Source organism: Myxine glutinosa, chromosome 8, assembly GCF_964187855.1.
Source record: "Myxine glutinosa chromosome 8, kmMyxGlut1.1, whole genome shotgun sequence".
In the NCBI taxonomy this organism is placed as follows: domain Eukaryota; kingdom Metazoa; phylum Chordata; class Myxini; order Myxiniformes; family Myxinidae; genus Myxine; species Myxine glutinosa.
The window spans coordinates 91,880,926-91,902,137 of record NC_136268.1 but is presented as its reverse complement, the minus strand read 5'-3'; the positions used below and the strand labels follow the sequence as shown (position 1 = coordinate 91,902,137).

The following is a 21,212-nucleotide window of genomic DNA, read 5'->3' as shown; positions in this document are numbered from 1 at the left end:
ATTCATCATGTGCTATTCCCGAAAAGATTGTTGGTAATGCAAAAGCAGTTATTGGTCGGGTCGTCACTCCAATTCAGGAAACAAGGGCAGGATTAAAAAATTTGTTTGGAGTGCCGGCGATAGCTCGCCTGCACTTTGTTAAGCATACCGTGGGATCTTTAAGGTCCAGCAACTAATGTCGGCAGATGGGATCCCAAGTTTAACATTCATCCGAGGGATGGCACACACATTGATAAATCACCCTGCTGGTGAAACATCAGGATGACAATTCATAACCGGGTCAGGATTTGAACCCAGGCTGGACAGCTGGGAGCTGAGTGTGCGTAACTCTAGGCCATCGTGCCAGTCCTCATTATCTGCACATTTTGTAATTTACGTTAAAGTACACTGATATGCATAATGTCTTTATCCTGCATGTCATTTATGTAAAGCTCCACATTGAACCTTCGATCAATGTAAACAAAACAAGAAACGTCGTGGAGAGCACGATATTCGCAAAATCCACCTCCCCCCCCCTGTTCGCTGTTCTCCGGCCACGCCCTCCAGCCCCCCCCCCCAAAGTTGCCATGGATACATCAAATTGTCCATTTCATTGAGATTAAAATTGATGACCCAAATCAAAGCTTGGGTCAATTGGATTAACATTGATTCTTTTTTATATGAAAATTGATGATTTTAGAACTTTGACCATAAATTGACCTTTTCACCTCAAAAATATTTGGTTTCCCAATTCAGTGAGGTGCTACGCTATTGCTGTTTAATACCCAAGTCAATTGGATGAAAATGGACGATTTTTAGATGAAAATTTATGATTTTACAAGTTTGACCTTGAGTTGACCTTTGACCTCAAAAATATTTGGTTTTCCAATCCAGTGAGGTGCTATGCTATTGCTGTTTAATCCTCAAGTCAATTGGATGAAAATGGACGATTTTTCAGATGAAAATTTCTGATTTTACAAGTTTGACCTTGAGTTGACCTTTGACCTCAAAAATATTTGGTTTTCCAATCCAGTGAGGTGCTATGCTATTGCTGTTTAATTCCCATGTCAATCGGATGAAAATGGACAATTTTTCAGATGAAAATTGATGATTTTAGAAGTTTGACCTTTGATCTTTTGACCTCAAAAATGGTTGCTTTCCCAACTCAATGACCCAATTTGCAAATCCTGTTCAACTTTCAAGTCAAATGGATAAAAAATGACGATTTTAGAAATTTGACCTCAAGATAACCTTTGACCAAAATAACACGAGGCTTCTCAGTTGCGACTACATCGATAACTTGGTAAAGTTTCATGACGATCGGTTTAGTATAATTGTAACCTGTAGGCAATTGACAAACAAATAGACAGACAGAATAACAAAGTCGACCAACCAATACACTTGAAGAAAATCTTCGATCTTGCAAGTAACAAACACGAAGGGTAAGCACGAAAGTGAGGGTTTAAAGTAGATCTTGCTCAAAAACATGCACCTTATCTTGAAGACTTAATTACACGCTCATGCAACTGTAATCCAGACAATATGCACGTACCTCTTGGCCTTCATGCCAAAACTGCACGCTCATTGCTCATACTGTACTAGAAGCTGATGTTTGTGCGCATTTCTTGCTTCAGCAGAAAGACAAATCGGTTAAAGATGAACATGAAGAACTTGCCCAGGAAACACTTTCTGCATGCACTACTTAACGTGGAAAGATACCAGGAAGCACAATCCCTTATTTATATTATTACCTGACAAATCGTCATTTTCCTAGTACAGACCATACGCAAAATTGAAGAAGTTGTACCACTCTTAATTTGAGTATCTAAGTTTAAGTCAAGTTCACTTTACTATCAATCCTAGCTTCCCCTTAATTGTTTTTCACTAGTATTTTTAATTTTACCTCTGCCACCTAAAGGGATGAGTTGGTGGACGTTTGAGATTCTATGGATTTGGTCCAATTCGAAATTCTTGCCCTAACCTACAGAAGGAATTGCATCAGCAGTGAATCCGTGCTCTCGGCCAATGGTGCTACCCCGCAGCCTTGTGCTGCGTCCGAAATAAGGTCATCATCCTCAAAGCATCCATAACATAATTCACGTCATTATCGCCAATAGATGGCATCCCTTATTATGACAACTCATCCTCGATTTATTAACCCTTGGACCCAAATATAAGAATTGGTTTGCAGTGGGCTCGGCATAACCATGGATACAAAGTTTATTCTGGTTGTGAAAGCCTCTTAAATATAGCAGCGGATTCCCAAGAGTCCTTCCAACCTAATTTTACTTTTCTAAAAGCAAAAAAGAAACACCAACTTGCTCGTATTGCATATCAATGTGGGAAGATTTTTTTTTCTCGAAAGCTCAAAGAGAGCCAGGAGGTAAGAGTGTGTCCATGTATGCGAGTGCCCCTAAGCATGTCTCCTTACATGGGCAAGAGCAGCAACAGCTAAACCCCTGCGTTTGGATAGCGTGCGTGACAAAACGAGCCAGGGGCCAAGAGACCGGACATCACTCAGGGCCCGTCCCAAGTGTGGGGGACATCGCTTTCGATCTCCGCCAGTGTCCCGTTTGCCTAATCCAGGTTGCCGAAGCTCTTTGAGCACGCGTGAAGACGTACGTGGCACAAGGTGAAGCACAGTCGACCAAGCAGCCAGAGAGAAGGTTCGATTTCCTGTGAGGTTGTTGCTAAGCGCTGTTCGGCAGTGTGTGTGTCCTCTCCATTTACAGGAGGCAAATGGGTTCCATTTGCAAATTAAGACTCTAAGTTTATGCGACGCAAGCAGAAGTATTTGGAATGCAAGCAGAAATGGAGGAATGCAAGCAGAAGTATTAGAGATTTGAGAGCTGCATTTATGGCTACAAGTCTCGTTTTCCGGTGGAGTTCTATCTGAAGAAGAAAAAGCCAATAATTCATTTTCGCCAAGGCGGAATAGCAAAGCAAGCAGTCCACGGTCTCAAGGATAGGATTGCTCTGATTGACTAAGCTATGGACAGATGTGAAGCAAGTACTCTTTGGGATTGAGTTCCAGTTATTAGTTTTTGTTTACTCAATAATTTCTTAAGTAAGGGAAATTCTATAACAAATAGTTGGTATTTGTTATGGTAAGACTGTCGTGATTGCCGCTGTTGTCGTGATGAAATTTTAGGCTTTTCCATGTTTTGCTTTCCCTGGCTCCCTCTCTTCGAACCCAAACAGCGGGTGGACTTTGGAGTGACACGCTCAGAAGGTGATCGAGCCTCTTGTAATGCGTCAAGGAATCGAAGATCTTCGACGCTGGAAGGCAAAAGTCATCAGCAGTCCTCCCTGTTTGGTGTGAAATAAATTCAGTGATAGTGATATGGAATGTATAACCAAAAACTTGTGATTGCAACTTGATCCAACAAAATGTGGGTTGCACAAGATAAGTCGCCACATATTATGTGGGCTCGAGTATCTTACTTACTTTATACGCTGATCTTGCCCCCAGAAAACTTCCGGGGGCACAATGAATTGGCAAAGCAATTGCCAACTAACATTTGAATGAATGCTTTCTTTACTTAACTTGAGCCATTTTGGTAAAAATGTCTTCTTTGGGACCAAAAAGAAATTATCAATGGATGACATCAATAACACCCACCTCAAAACCATAACTCTATAGTTCACTTAATTCTATAAGGTGTTCCATCATGTTATCGTTTTATCCCTAAACCGAATGTTTTTAATGCTCTAGAATCATCAAGATGTCCCATTGACACCTGTACATGACCACCCTAGAATGTGATCACTTGTCGTACTCATCGCTAAAACCTACGCATAGCTTTTTGGATGTCCACCTGCGGAATGACCTGCGGACAGCATCTGTGATCCCCTGTTGAAGTTCGCTGATGTTGGCAGGGGCAGGCTTTTTTTGGTATGACTCTTGTCTTGAGGTGGTCTCACAGATAACGGTGAATTGGTGTGAGGTCGGAGGTGGGGATAATATTGGCCGAGCGATTGGTCCACGAGCATCCAGGAAATATTAATAGAGGAAGCTTCGCAGTAGGAAAATATGAGGTAGGAAAATATGAGGGGGAGGAGTGGGGGCATCCTGTTGAAGGATTACCTTCTCTACAGTCCTGTGACAGCTCTCAGCTCTGGAAGGAGGAATGACTGTGGAATGTTTAATTAATTTTCTCCTGTCACTCTGGGTTCAGGGAAGAAGAACGGCTTGACGATGAGGTTCTGCGCAGAGAGCACCAAAAATTGACTTTGTGGGAGTAACACTCGCCCTTTTTCATGGGGATTCACCTCCCCTGAAATCCTGCCGTTATGACAGATTACCTTTCTGCTTGCTATCTATAAGATGGAATGGAGCCTCTTCAGAAAACATGGGGTTATTAAGAAACCCTGTCATCTTGTGCAATCTCATCATGGGTACCACAAGAATAAAGATGTGAAGCGCAATTTTTTCTCTTTCCCCTGACCTTACACCGCTAAACAGATATCTATGGGGTCACCTTAAAAAACAACAACATCTTAACAGCATGAACTTAAATTTAAAAAAAGCCTATTGGCATCAACGAACCTCACCGGAGGATATCACAGACTCTAAACAAGCCATTCTGCAGGAGCATCCACAATGACAGTTTATGCGACGAGTTCCTGATTGAAGGTGGCCATGTGGAGGTGTGTTTAACGTGACAATTTGATGATTCCATGTCATAAAATAAATTCAATAATAAAATTAGAAATTAACCCTTTTTCACCAAAAATAATGGATACCGTACACTATCTATCAATGTATAAGGCGAAAACGTCTTTTCAGCTTGATGCCGTGGAAACCAAGGCCTTCAAAATCATTGGAACTTCCTGTGATGAAGCTGACTCTCTGGGCCTATCATTTTCTCATTGCAGACAGGTCGACAGTCTCTTTGTCTTCGAGCACCTCCATTCTGGTTTGGGAGCCTTGGCCTTTTCCGTGTTCTGTCCCTTCAACGAAGTTTTTTTCAATTTCATTCTTCCCTCCAGGTCTTCAAGACAGCTGCTCACCACCATCTCAGATCATCCCCCATCCACATTCATGATCTTTATTACCCCCATTAACTCTACCAAAGCCTGCCTCTTTCTGAGATTCAGTTTTTCCTTCCACTTCTGTGATTGAGAGTTTGTGCTGTATCCATCTTGTCTACCCCCTGTGTTACCCAGCTTGTGTTACCAATATTGTCTACCCTTGGCTACCTGTATCCTTGCTCCCATTCTTCACCACGTCCATTATTTCTCCACTTTTCTCTCCATTTTATCCCTAAACCCTGCTGTTGATGTGTGTGTGTCTCCCCCTAACCCCACCACCCCTTTTTCTACTGTTCCTTTTGTTCTGTTACATCCTCATCTGTTCTGTGTTCTAGTTCATCCATGAGCTTCGACACTGAATACAAAACAACCCAGAAAATCCAAAACATCAATATCCTTTCTTTTTTGTTGTGTTCTGCTATCAATACTTAACAGTTAACATTCTCATTTGGTGATTCAATACCGGTCATTCAGTATATCAACGTTTGATATATTTCATACATTTACTTAGCTATGTAGTCATGGTGGACTATAATCTGGGTAATTTTTGCTTTAGGAGACTTTAATTCAGTAAATTGTTGTGCTTTTGCTCTATTTGGTTACATTCACATATTAGACTTTACTGGAATGCTGTTTGGACATTATGTTGCCTTAACATTGGATACGAGTTCCGATAAGTCGTGGTGACGCATAATTGTTTGGATGTGCGTTGCTGAATGGCAGATGCTCTTTGCCTTGAGTTTCCTCTCGGATGTTGTAGTCAGTCATGGACCATCGCAGGCAACACTGCTAGTTGCCAGGGTGGATTCACAGGCCTGGAACAACCATCAGGATACATGAGCAGAGACAGGTGAAGCAAAGAGCAACTTATTTGGAATAAAACAATTCCAAAAATACATTTTTTTTCTTGTTTCGATTTGTGTTGTGTATTTGGTTGTGATCATTGGGTTAGCTTTTGATTTTGGTTGACATTTTAAACCCTTCAGAATTTCACTTTAGCACTCAGCATATTTTTTGACCAAAGCCAAAGAGTTATTCTCTGCTGTTCCCTGCACCTCTGTGCTGCTAGCTACGATTGGTGGCAGTATTCAGAGAAGGGTGTGTTGACGAAGAGCCAGATAGAGCTTGGCAGAAAATGAAATTAAAGTGGATGATTGTGTCAGTGGGACTTGACGCAATGGTTGCTCCTTACACTAGTCAGCACTTAGGTCTGGGGCTCTGGGCCAATTCTGCGGACACGATCCGCTCTCGGGGTTCGCAAAGAGGCCTCGGAGTCATGGGCCACTTCGGCGAACGTATTCGGCATCTGTTATGGTAATTGACACGATAGTTACTCGTTTACAGTCGTCAGCAGCTCGACCTCGCACTTTACTGCAGTGGCCTGAAATAACATGGTAAATTAAATAAAGCACAATCCAATCAACAAGTGATCTTAAGTTGTGAAAAAATATTGAGAACTTTTCGATATTATATTTCTAAAAAATAGTTGGTGGTTGAATTCAGTTCGCTGATGTGTAAATCCTATTCAAATTTCAAGTCAATCGGATGAAAATTGAGAAATTGGAGAAAAAGTGGTTGACCTTTGGCCTATGTTGACCTTTTGACCTCAAAATATATAGGATTTTGTCGGACCACGAACTCTACCATTTGGTGAAGCTTCGTGAAGATCGGTTTAAAATTGTGACCTGTAGACAAGTATAAGTGAGCGGAGAGACAAACAAACATAAACACACACACACATATTGGAGTGATCAACATACTTGTCAAATTTTTTTTTGCCAAGTAACAAATGGACCCAAATGTTCTGACGAGGGTAATAAACCCCTGCTTAAAAAAGCAAATGTGGGTTTCTACGCTTACCCTTTACCACTCCCCTCTCCCGCCCACTTCCCGTCCTCATATTCAGAGGGTTTCTGTTTATAGATGGAAAAATTCATTTTGGTTTATAGATTTTGGTTTATAGATTTTGGTTTATAGATTTTGGTTTACATTACTTCAAGTATCACCCTCCATCCTGAAGCTACCCATCAGTCCTTCCAATGTTCATGTAACCCCCTATCCCCAATGTTTCTCAGTACCTGTCTAATTCCACTTTAAACCTATCTACTATTGCTACTGCTTCATATCCTGCTACTGCTAGTATTAAAAACAACTCACTACTCTTCATCAGTAATTGACAGGACCTGTGGTTACTCTTAACCTGTGGCCAATGGTCCCGTGACGTCACTATCCATTCTGCTGCATAACCTATTTTGTCTATGCCCTTCATTATCATAAACATTATTTTTTATCAGACAATCTCGGGATGACCTTTGACCTCATTACACATGTAATAATAATAAATAATAATACATTTATTTTGTATAGCGCTTTTCAAGAAACCCAAAGACGCTTTAACATGGTACATAAAACAAAGACAAAAGAGACAAAAATACATAATTAAAAAACCAAACAGAAAGGAAGGAGAAGGAGAAGAGACGATCAGGGGTTGAATGCGGTGTTGAACAGGTGGGTCTTGAGTGATGATCTGAATGTGGTGAGTGAGGAGGAGTCTTTGATGGTTTGAGGTAGTGAGTTCCAGAGTGTGGGAGCAGTGATGGAGAAGGCCCTGTCCCCCCAGGATCTGAGTTTGGTCCGGATGGGGGGGAACAGGAGGTTAGCAGCAGCAGAGCGGAGGGTGCGTGTGGGAGTGTGTCTGGGGACGAGGTCAGTCAGGTAGGACTGACCAGTCGACCAGTCGACCACTGGCATATCAATTGTCCAAAAACAATAGTCCGAAATTCCCACCTGATCATCATGTGACTCTCATAACTTGGTTCCCAAAAAAAAATTCATACGCCAATTGTTTCAAAATTTGTAAATTCCCAAAAAATTCTTTTTCCCAAGATGTTCCCTAAATTCCTAATTTCTGCATTTAATCAATTAATTATGACATTGCCAATGAAAAAAAATGTATCTTTACTATGTCTCCATTAGCTGTTCTTCATATATATATATATATATATATATATATATATATATATATATATATATATATATATATATGTATATATATATATTGTTATACAAGATCGAGGCTCATGTAAAAGCTAACATTTATCACACCAAAAATCAAGCAGACACATAAAACATATAATAACGGGAGCGGTAGACAAGATGGGGAAGCACACAAACACAACATTTGAGAGCAGGGACATCGGGAGATCTGTGGGAGGGAGGGGGCTTGGGGGGAGGAGGCGTGGGAAGGGGGGGGGGTGGGAGAAGTATAAAACACAAGGACACTGCAAGGACTTCCAGGAAAGAAGTTGGTATTTTTAAAATGTGGATCTGGGGTGAATTAGCGGGGGTAGAAAAGATCAAGGTTTTGGATGGGGGAAGATAAGAGATAGTGGTGAACAGCTGTTTTAAAGACCTGGAGGGAGAAGTGGGATTGAAGGGAGTGGGGGAGTTTGTTCCGGAGGCGGGAGAAAATAGGAATGGAAGAGTGAAGGTGAGCAGAGAGCCTAGATTTTGGCAGTTTAACCATATTAAGAGGGTTGCTGGCAGATCTTGTGCGACCTATAGGAATATTTGGGGGACAGAGCCCAGAGAGAGCAAGGCCGAAGAGGCGTCGGTAGAAGACAGAAAGACCACCAACCTGCCTGTGGTGAGTAAGTGAAAGGCCCTCGGAGTTAGCTTCATTGCGGGAGATTCCAATGATTCTGAAAGCTTTGGTTTCAACAGCGTGAAGGCGAGCTAGGTGTGAGGCAGGAACACCAGTCCAGAGGGGAGAACAGTATTCCATTGAGCTGCAGATGAAAGCCTTCTATGTGGTGAGGAGCTCAGGTGTGCCAAGGAAGGACTTCGCACGACGGAGGATGCCCAGTCGGCGACTGGCTTTGGAGGCCAGATTTGAAATGTGGTTTTCCCAGAAAAGATCATGGCAGATAGTGAGACCCAAAAGCTTGAGTGACAGAACTTCTTGGAGAGGATTGTTCAGAAAGTAGATGGGAGGGTTGTCCAGTTGGTCTTTTCGGAGAGACATCGTAAGAGTGAGATTTGTCAGGATTAAATGTTCTCCCTTAGTCTAGCTCGCCAAGGAATCAATCTCGTTCTACAGGGTGGCCACATAGTGGGGGATCAATTTGATAACATTCAGTTATATTTTGCGGTGTGATCCCAGTTATCCAAACACACTTGAAAGCATCGCCATGTCCTCTTGAGACATCTTCTGCAGCATGTAATGGGTAATATCTGCCATTACAGCTGAAATAGCAGCTAAAAAGAACATTCAAAATATACTGATCCCCCTTTGACTTTGTGGCCATCCTGTACATCTCTGCATGGCAGCTGTTTCTTTGGATGTGGTGACCAAGACTGAATAGTATATTTGAGGTGAGACCTCGTTAAATTCCTGTACCTGTTAACACTACCTTAGATATATATTTAATTTTTTTATCCCCCTATGAATACAACCTAAAACCCTATTAGCTTATACCTATAGGTCCCTGGCACCCTGCTGTTCACTTACTCCACCATTTCTATTAGCACCCATAGATACTTCTCCTGTGTCACACACTCCAAAACTACGCCTTGCACTATGTCGTCATTATTTATACATCTGCCATCCGGAGGTGGACGGAGGTTATGTTTTTACCCCTGTTTGTCTGTCTGTTTTTCTGACTCTGAGCAGGATATCTGAAAAACATTATGGACAGATTGAGCCAAAATTTGTTGGACAGGTTGGGTGTTTGAAAAGGAAGAATTGATTAGATTTTGGTGAAGATCCGGATGCAGATCCATCCTATCAGTGAGATGCAAAACGTAAACTGTTCGGCCTAGCGGAGGTATGCTCTCCACCGAGTGCCGTTCTAGTCAATTGTAGAATCTTGGAATGGATTGTCGAACAGCCCCCTGGATTAGTTAGCCATTATGCAGTTTATTGTTAATTTAAATTTAATACCACTGGATATGAGTCTTACCTCAATCGCTGACTGTATTCCTGAGTCTGCAAAGTATTAAATAGGATATGATGGCAGTGCTTATACATTATTTACGATACAATCTATTTATTGGATAACTTTAGGGTGCACTATGCCCACGTAGCCCATCATTTCCGACCCTGACTGCTCGCATGGATTAGCCTATATCAAGGGAATGTTAATTAGAATTGAAAAGCCTGGAAGAGATGAAGTGAATATAAATTGGGTAGAAAATGAAGCGGTGGGCAGAAAAAGTTTTTGAAAGTCTAGGATTGATTTTTCCAGCAATATTTGTAATCAATTGAAAAATATCAACAAGGAATGAACTGCAGGCTACTTTATTGTATGTGTGAGGAAGAAGTTAGTGTAGAATTCTAGTATCAAAGGAAAAGCTGAAGAAAAATTAAAGAGCATGGTGACGCACTATGTTATCCAAAGTCATGGGACACACTTATGATGCTATTGGCAATGTATAACAACTTTTTTGGAGTCAATACTTATCTTGCTTCACTATCACAGCATGAGTCTTTACTCCAGCATTTGCTAGCAGTCGATCATAGGACTGAAGTAGGATTCTTTAGCATCAGCAGTTATTGCCGCCCCAAGTCGTTAAGGTTTTGTGATTGTGACAATATAGGGTCTTCTGTCGGTGATCATTAATTTCAAGCCTGAAATTGGCATTCCAATCGATTCCACACATCTTCTGGTTAGATGAAAAATGTGTATCTGGACACAAAACCTGTGTCCACATTTCTTGGCCACAGCACGCTCCATCTTGTAACCATGCTATTTGATGCCATGAATTGGTTATGCTGATGAAAGGCTTGTGCCCAGCTGCTCTTCCATGGTATTCCATTAAATGCAAAGATAAACTAGAGGGTTGCAATCGGAGATTGCTGATGGTTCCCAGTAGAGCCAACTAGTAATATTAGCAAATTGGTAGCACTCCAACTTCTGCCTCATAATGGAAAAAGGATGAATAATGGAATCATTAAATAATTGAAAATTGAAAATATTTTAATCTTATTATAATTCACCAAATGTCCGTCCGTCTGTCCGTCCGTTCGAAGGTACCGCAAAAATGGCTGAACCGATACAACGATATTTTGGGTGGGTAATCCTGGGATCCACTTGAGTAAAATAGGCTATATTGTTTTTCCAATTTCAGCTTTGGCCTCCAGCATTTTCAGGTTTGGACTCCCGCATAACATTATTTTCCCGGGTGCTGCACAATGGCTGCACCGATCGTGGCACAGCTGCACAGATCGGACTTGGTGATCTTGGACAAAGACCTTTTATAAGGACATGGGTTGAATTCCTGCTTGAGAGAATGCCAATCCACTCCCCGCCACCACGGTCGTCTCTCCGACTCACAATCCCACGAGATATGCGGAAAGGACGACCCAAAACCAATTATCTTCTTTTCGATTCGTATATAAACATCATTAAAAGTAAATAATGACCTTGGCCAAAGTTCAAACGACGTGGGTTTAATCTCTACATGAGAGAATTCCACATAGCTATTTGGGCGGTGTATAAGCTAACAGATCGCTGTCTCCATCGATCTTGCCAAGGCCATAACACCTATCGGCTCAAAATCCTTTTAACTGCTGACTTGGTAGTGTTTACAATGAAGGAAACATTAACAATGTTGTTAAAAGTTTATTTTGTGATTAATTTGTGATTGGAGTTATGTTGTTTGGAATGAAAAAAGAGATATCGAGTTCAAGTGAATGACGACATGCCGTGATGGTTTCTACTTTCGAAACGTGAACTTCGCGGATCGCCATATGCAGATTCGCCACGGTCCCATGATCGATATTTCTATACGTGAACGTACCCGTTTGTTTGCGAACGAGTACGTTTTTCATGGAAGTCCTTCACGAACTTGCTGTCCATGTCTGACGTGCGACTGAAGGTGCTACAGGAATGTGGAATTTATTGGTTTCATGCTTTAGCATTCGCCGTATCTGCATTGCCTGTTTGCTTCAGGCCTCCCACCCGTGCCTAGCACGGGTATCTCACTCGTAATTGAAAATTGGAAAAAATAATAATTGAAACTTTTAAAAATAAAAATGATAACTGAATATATATATATAGCGGGGTCACCCGTGGGAATCCCACGGGCATGGATGTGTGTGACATTTCGACATATTGAGTTAGATGCTGCACCTGCACATTCAGTTATATAAAATGGTTACTGGCAATAATTGATCACATCCACAAATGATGTAATCCACACAATTTATGTACTTTACATAACGTTAATAGGAATACATACATGCCCGTGTAGATGGGAAATACAGCATAGCTCTGGGACTCCCTGCAAAACTCGACGGCAAAATGACGATACGACCGACAGGACGTTGGTTATCAGCAGCAACGTTCTGGACGTGGTCCAGTAGTCCTCTGTATTCCATGGCTCTAAGGGTTTCCTGATTTTGTTTGAAGTATTGCAGTCGATTTGCTTCTGCCTTGCAATATCCGTCGACAACATACTGCTGGAACAATTTCCCCGAAGAATGGATAGTGCTGAATTCATTTCGAATAGCCAGTCGGTAGGCATAGAATTCACGATGAGTTACCTTGTTTCGAACCGCAGTCTGTCGCTGGTGAGGCATGTTTATCATCCATCCAGGCTCGCCATGTGGAAAGAGAATGGGATATGTCATGGGATCAATGTGAGAGGAAAGTGGAGAGAGATTGTGTAAGCCCTGGTCATGCAAATGAACCTGGAAATCCCTGTTTGCAGGTGGTTCACCATCTTGTCCACTAACGAAGACAGCAGCAATTTCATCAGCAGTTGGTATGTTGTAACGTCTTTGGTCGTCTGCACACAGTCGACGAAAATGCATTTCCAAGGTAGAAGGGAGGCGATATTCAAGGACAGCTTTCCTGATTTCTTCCTGTTCACGCTCGAACATAGTCTTGTAACATGTGACATAAGGATTAACGTCAGATAGTATGTTGTGCAGTTCTGCCATCAATTCTTGCAAACATCTGTGATTCTCAGGTCGATTCATACGTTCCTTTGTAGCTTGAGCTGTATCCAAAATAAATAATTGTGCAAATTGTGCTTGTTCATGTACATGTGATGGATGTAATGGACCACAGCGATGGTAAATTTGACCGTGGATTTTGAAACAGTATGGTCCATTTCCTGGAGGAGATGAGATCTGAGCACCCATTGATGCAAAAGCTAATGCCGAATTGTAATTCCGGATATTGTCTCGGAAGTTGCGACATTTTCCATCGTCACCCTGATAAAGTTGTTGCAGTCGAGCAGGTACGGCAAATAGTGGAGGCAATTTAACTTTTCCCTTGGAACAACACAGTGTAAATCCATCCCCTTGTCCTGTTGATTCATTTGTGAAATGGTGTGCAGAACAGTACACACATGGTGACGTCATTGGACCGCATTTATGCTCTTGAACAATATTATCGGATACTTCGGCCGGATTCATTATGGCTGCGGTTGTATATGTTTGCTGAGCACTCCAACGTCTTTGTTGCTCAGCATGCCGTGCGAGTCTGTGTTGGCGTTCATCGACGGTCTCGTTCTCGCACCTCATCGTTGTTGCAGCAGCATCCTGTGCGAGTCTGTGTTCACGTTCGTCGAGGGTCTCGTTCTCCCTCCTCATCGTTGTTGCAGCAGCATCCTGTGCGAGTCTGTGTTCACGTTCGTCGAGGGTCTCGTTCTCCCTCCTCATCGTTGTTGCAGCAGCATCCTGTGCGAGTCTGTGTTCACGTTCGTCGAGGGTCTCGTTCTCCCTCCTCATCGTTGTTGCAGCAGCATCCTGTGCGAGTCTGTGTTCACGTTCGTCGAGGGTCTCGTTCTCCCTCCTCATCGTTGTTGCAGCAGCATCCTGTGCGAGTCTGTGTTCACGTTCGTCGAGGGTCTCGTTCTCCATCCTCATCGTTGTTGCAGCAGCATCCTGTGCGAGTCGGTGTTCACGTTCGTCGAGGGTCTCGTTCTCCCTCCTCATCGTTGTTGCAGCAGCATCCTGTGCGAGTCGGTGTTCACGTTCCTCAACTGTCTCGTTCTCCTGTCTCATTCGTTTTCTTGCTGCAACCTGTTCAAGTCTGCATTGACGTTCGTCGACGGACTCGTTCTCCCGTCTCATTCGTTTTCTGGCTGCATCCTGTTCAAGTCTGCATTGACGTTCGACGACGGACTCGTTCGCCCTTCTCATTCGTTTTCTTGCTGCATCCTGTTCAGGTCTGCGTTCTTCATCCATTTTGGAAATGGAAGTTTCCACGCACCGCATGAATTGTCACGATCCTCAATAGGAAGTGTCTCATAATTATCAAATGACAAATGGCAAGTAAATTACATTGTTAAAATTTAATATTTCAAATAGACCTATTTAAAGTGTATGCGCAAATAACTAATAAATAAAAAAACGAAGAAATATGTCTCGGTAATTTCCTGAACTCGGTAATTTCTCGGTAATTTTACTTCCGGCTAAAAATGTTGAATGAAATAAAAACGAAGAAATATATGTCGTTTTGTGACGACTGTCACCAAAGGTAAACGGTGAATTCACTCGGTTTATTCGGTTCGGCTCGGTTTAAAGAAAAAGCGATAATGTCGAAATGTTGACGTCTGTGTCATGTTGGGCGGTGTATGATACTTGTTGGCTGTTGGGCGGTGATATGGTGTATTTTTAAAAATATATCTCTGCGTTTTCCCGCGTTGCTGACACCGAGTCTAAAACCATGATGGTGAGTTATATTGGAGATAAAGGCGTGAGAGAGACTCAATGGCCTTGAAGTTACAGGCATTTGAGAATTCATTTCGTTCTATAAACAGCAACTTTCATCGGATTTTCTTCTCGTTTTTTTTCAACCGAGTCTAAAACTATGTTAGCGACTGTGAAAAATGAAATGATATATCGAATTTAAAATAGATATCGACACATTGCCGTCGGTGTCATGTTGGGCGGTGTATGATACACCATGACGCGATTTTAAAAAATATATCTCTGCATTTTCCCGCGTGTGTGGAATGTTTGTGGAAAATTAAAGATTTCAAATAAACCTATTTAAAGTGTATGCGCACATAACTAATAAAAAAAACGAAGAAATATCTCTCGGTAATTTCCTGAAACATATTTTACTTCCGGCTAATATGTTGAATGAAATAAAAACGAAGAAATATATGTCGGCATCATTGTTGACGTTTTTGTGACGACTATCATCAAACGAAATAGTAATATATCATAACGGAAAAGCAAAAGCGAATTTTTAATATATATCGACACATTGCCGGCGGTGTCATGTTGGGCGGTGTATGATACACCATGACGCGATTTTAAAAAATATATCTCTGCATTTTCCCGCGTGTGTGGATTGTTCTCAATTATTGCTGACACCGAGTCTAAAAGTAAAACCATCGATAAAAATGAAATCATATGGTGAGTTAGATTGGAGATAAAGGCGTGAGAGAGACTCAATGGCCTTGAAGTTACAGGCCTTTGAGAATTCATTTCGTTCTATAAACGGCAACTTTCATCGGATTTTCTTCCCGTTTTTTTTCAACCGAGTCTAAAACTATGTTAGCGACTGTGAAAAATGAAATGATTTATCGAATTTGATTTGAAATAAAACTGGGGGAGAGCAAGACACCACGGGCCTACAAAACAGGACTCAAAGCTATGCGAGTTAATAAAATGGTGGATATTTGTTTATAGCCACTCCCAGAATGGGTGGAGCTATGGGTGGAGCTACTCTGCAAACCGAGTAAGCCACACCCCGGACAGACACCCAACAGATAGACAGACAGACAGACAGAATCATCTACGGCTATTATAATATAGACTAGCGGGGTCACCCGTGGGAATCCCACGGGCATGGACGTGTGTGACATTTCGACATATTGAGTTAGATGCTGCACCTGCACATTCAGTTATATAAAATGGTTACTGGTAATTGATCACATCCACAAATGATGTAATCCACACAATTTATGTACTTTACATAACGTTAATAGGAATACATGCCCGTGTAGCTGGGAAATACAGTTTGTTTGAAATAAATCACAAATATCAGAAGAAAGTTTTTTAAATTTAGAACTATTCTCACTCAGAGTTAAACATCACCGTAATATTATGCGGTTGCTTCAACGTTTTCGGTGAATTATATGTCATTCCCATCTACACGGGCATGTATTCCTATTAACGTTATGTAAAGTACATAAATTGTGTGGATTACATCATTTGTGGATGTGATCAATTGCCAGTAACCATCTTATATAACTGAATGTGCAGGTGCAGCATGTAACTCAATATGTCGAAATGTCACACACATCCATGCCCGTGGGATTCCCGCATGGATGTGTATGGCGAATTTTAAATATATGTCGACTGTTATTTTAGGCGGTGTATTTTCGTTTATCATCATGGCGCGATTTAAAAAAATATATCTCTGCATTTTCCTCTCCAATACCTCCTCACACTTTACACACACACCGGCCCATGTTTACATATACACACACACACACATATACACCCACACACATATACACATACACACATACACACACACGTACATCGACACACATGCACACACACACACACACACACACACGTACAGACACATATACACATATGCAAATATGTATACACATATGTATCCACATATACACATATATACACATATATACATCTCCACACACACACACACACACACACACACACACACACACACACACACACACAAAAACAGACACACACACGTACAGACACATATACACACAAACACACACACACAGACATGTATATACACATACAACAACAACATGCATTTTAAGGCCATTTTCCCTGCTAGAGCGGGGGTTAGCCTACATACACATACACACACATATATACACACACACACATATTCACGCGCACGCGCACACACACACACACACACACGTACACACGTACACACACGTACACATGTCCCACATGTATATATCCCACATCCCACATGTATATACATGTTTAAAGTGTACGTGCCCTTCCCCCCTCCCCCGCCCGGCAACGCTGGGTACTTCTGCTGGTAACGAATAAAATAAAAACGAAGAAATAGGTGGAATTGGCTGAAATTCGCTCGGTGAATTCACGCGGTGTATTCGGTTCGGCTCGGTTCACTCGGTTTAAAGAAAAAGCGATAATGTCGACATGTTGCTGTCTGTGTCATGTTGGGCGGTGTATGATACTCGTTGGCTGTTGGGCGGTGTATGATACTTGTTGGCTGTTGTGCGGTGTTGTGCGGTGATATGGTGTATTTTAAAAAATATATCTCTGCATTTTCCCGCGTTGGTGACACCGAGTCGTTCTTCATCGATCGTCTCATTCATTTTGGAAATGGAAGTTTCCACGCAACGCATGAATTGTCACGATCCTCAAGAGGAATTTGTCTCGTAATCATCAAATGATAAATGGCAAGTAAATTATATTGTGGAAAATTAAAGATTTCAAATAAACCTATTTAAAGTGTATTCGCACATAACTAATAAAAAAAACGAAGAAATATCTCTCGGTAATTTCCTGAAACATATTTTACTTCCGGCTAATATGTTGAATGAAATAAAAACGAAGAAATATATGTCGGCATCATTGTTGACGTTTTTGTGACGACTGTCATCAAACGAAAAAGTAATATATCATAACGGAAAAGCAAAAGTGAATTTTTAATATATATCGACACATTGCCGGCGGTGTCATGTTGGGCGGTGTATGATACACCATGACGCGATTTTAAAAAATATATCTCTGCATTTTCCCGCGTGTGTGGATTGTTCTCAATTATTGCTGACACCGAGTCTAAAAGTAAAACCATCGATAAAAATGAAATCATATGGTGAGTTAGATTGGAGATAAAGGCGTGAGAGAGACTCAATGGCCTTGAAGTTACAGGCCTTTGAGAATTCATTTCGTTCTATAAACGGCAACTTTCATCGGATTTTCTTCCCGTTTTTTTTCAACCGAGTCTAAAACTATGTTAGCGACTGTGAAAAATGAAATGATTTATCGAATTTGATTTGAAATAAAACTGGGGGAGAGCAAGACACCACGGGCCTACAAAACAGGACTCAAAGCTATGCGAGTTAATAAAATGGTGGATATTTGTTTATAGCCACTCCCAGAATGGGTGGAGCTATGGGTGGAGCTACTCTGCAAACCGAGTAAGCCACACCCCGGACAGACACCCAACAGATAGACAGACAGACAGACAGAATCATCTACGGCTATTATAATATATATATAAAATATATATATATATATATATATATATATATATATATATATATATATATATATATATAAAAATAATGTTTGAAAAAGAAAATACAGTGCTGTAATTTAAAAAATTGAAAATAAATAATTCGAATAGAGGGGGAAAATAATTTAAATGAAATAATTGAAAATTGGGTGGAAATTTTCGATAATTGGACATTGAAAAATTTAATAACTAAAAAATGGGGAAATTATTCTTCAAAAAGCGGGGACATCACGATCACCAAGACAACATTTCATGCCTCCCTCTGAGAACCAGAACAAGCTGTACTGATGCTTGCTTCCCATGGTATGATGACAATTCAAATTGGTGTTGTTCAGCGGGGTATAATGCGATGATAGAATCATGTACGCTCTGTTTAACAATCTACTACAAGGTTCTACATTAAGTGGTTTGTTCAATTGATTGCCAAATCGATAGTTAGTATGAGCGTCGTTGCCTGGAGACGTTTCCTCCATGATGATGTAGCCCACTCACCCCCACCACCTCCCAGCATGATTTTGGGATAGACAGGATGGTTTATATCTATATCTCTGTATGTAGTATGTATTTATCATTTGTTCCTCCGAGAGGATCTGACCGAGGAAGCCAAAATGTTCAGGGATTAATGAGGGAACCCTAAATTTGTGCATGTGAAAGTTATTTTTGATTCCATCAAGTTTTGAAAACAAAATCGTCCATCTAGGAATTTTCTTCCTTTGGAGCGAGGGTGGGTGCAATTGGAATTATCTGAGCTATTTAACCACAATGTACAGGCTGCTCCAAAAAGACCTGGACAACTTTGGTTGTTAATATATTTAGAACCACAAATGATACAATGACACCCTTTGGTGTATATGATACAGAAACTCATAAAGGTTTATACACACCATCAATACACTGCAATGTTAGCTCCATTTGTCACGCGCAAGACATCAAGGTGGTACACGAGTTCTTGCCATGTTCGGTTCAGCATGTTTGCGTCCACCAGTGCACATGCAGTTGTGATCCGAGAATGAAGATACTGCAGATTTGCCACCTTGGTGTTGTAGACAACATCTTTGACAAACCCCCACAGAAAAAAACAAGGGGGGGTTATATCTGGTGATTGGGGTGGCCAGGCGGATGGTCCGTTCAGGGCGGCTGGAATGTTCAGGTGAAACCTTTTCATTCAGGGCAGCTTGAATGACCCAGGCCCAATGAGGGGGAGCACCGTTCTGTTGAAAATGATATCGCGTTGCAGGTCTTCAATCTGTGGAAATGCAAATCATTCCAACATGTCCATGTTAATTGTTGAGGGCACTGTATCCTCCACAAATAATAACGGAACCACCAAGCGGTCATGGAGAAGGCCACACCACACATTGACCTTTGCATTGTCACGTATGTGTTCAATGACCACGTGGGGATTTTCAGAGCCCAAGATTTTCACATTGTGCTGGTAGACCTTCCCTTACACATGAAAGGAAGCTTTGTCTGTGAACATTACCTTTTCAGGTAATCTTCGTCATTCTCTATGCGAATGAGCATTTCCAAAGAAAACACTTTACGTTTGGGTCCGTCATTTGGTTTGAGTTCCTACAGAATTTGCACCTTATAGGTATAAAGCTTCAGTCTTTTATGCAAAATCCTGTGTACAGTAGTGGTTGGTAGTCCGAGTTCTCTGGATGCGCGTTGGATTGATTTTCTGGGACTTTGTTGAAATGATTCATGCACTCATTCAACATCTGCTGCACTTGTGCTTGGTCGACCGGTACTTTTCTGTTTTTGACAACTTCCCGTCTCCTTAAACCTCTTGAACACCTTCTGATATAGGTCCGCAATGGCGGATTCCTTCCATACCTTGTACGGAAATTATGCTGAACTTCCATGACGGATCTCATCTCCATGAACCATTTGACGCACTGAGATTTCTCCTGTGGAGTCGCCATTTTATGTATATTAAACCACCAGATCTGAAAATAAGAAAAACATTATGAATTTCTGGATCATATAAGACAAAGGGTATCGTTGTATCATTTGTGATAGTAAATACAGTGCCTATATAAAGTCCGCATCCATTTCAAAATTTTCACCTTTTGTTGCCTTATAGTCCAGAATTAAACAGCATTCATTCAGATTTTTCCACCTTTATTGTCCCCCGTCGCACCGCGGAGCGAAAGGGGGACTATGGTTTACATAACATAACCCACAACTTCGAAGTGAAAAATAAATTCTACAAATTTTAGAAAATTTATTGAAAATATTAAACTAGAATATCTTGGTTGGATAAGTGTTCACCCCCCTGAGTTAGTATATGGTGGAACCACCTTTGACAGCAATTACAGCTGTGAGTCTGTTGGGATATGTCTGTACCAACTTTTCACACCTTCATTGGGCAATATTTGCCCATTCTTCTGTACAAAACTGTTCAAGCTCAGTCAATTTGCTTGGGGAGTGTTGATGGACAGCAATCTTCAAGTCATGCCACGGATTTTCGATGGGATTTAGGTCGGGGCTCTGACTGGGCCAACCAAGGACATTTATCTTTTTATTCCTTAGCCACTCCAGTGTAGCTTTGGCTGTGTGCTTTGGGTCGTTGTCATGCTGAAAGGTAAACTTCCGTCCCAATTTCATCTTTCTTGCAGAAAGCAGAAGGTTTTCCTCTCGGATTTTTCTGTATTTTGCTCCATCCATTTTCCCTTCTATCCTGACAAGTATCCCTGCTGATGAGAAACAGCTTTGGCAGCACTGAGGCTCGACAACAGTGTATGGTACATCAGAATCTTGAGTTAACGTATCAATCTTTGAGTGAGTGCTAAAATAGCACAGACGTGTGTGAGTTAAATTTCTTAAGCAATTGCTTAATGTCACTTGAAGCTCCGCTCAGATCCGCATGCATTGAAAGAAACAAATGTTCATTTTTGTACACACATTTAACTACAATAATGATAATATCAGAACAATACGTCTCCAAAGAAAACATCCAATAAC

At 41.3% G+C, this 21,212-nt stretch overlaps 1 protein-coding gene across 16 annotated transcripts in view; it reads left to right on the top strand.

Moving 5' to 3' along the window:
- The first annotated feature begins 2,348 nt into the window (after positions 1-2,348).
- The window catches only part of LOC137432701 (uncharacterized), a 131,156-nt gene continuing 112,292 nt past the window's right edge, over positions 2,349-21,212 (top strand). For 6 of the 16 annotated variants that reach the window (XM_078783521.1, XM_078783520.1, XM_078783512.1 and 3 more), the window contains exon 1: positions 5,682-5,863. In XM_078783521.1, the coding sequence (XP_078639647.1) occupies positions 5,730-5,863 (134 nt within the window). In that variant the 5' untranslated portion in view covers positions 5,682-5,729. Of the gene's footprint in view, positions 2,646-3,180; positions 3,296-5,681; positions 5,864-20,866; positions 20,993-21,212 lie in introns of those variants that run through there. The other 10 variants (XM_078783523.1, XM_078783522.1, XM_078783514.1 and 7 more) reach the window with 6 other exon arrangements.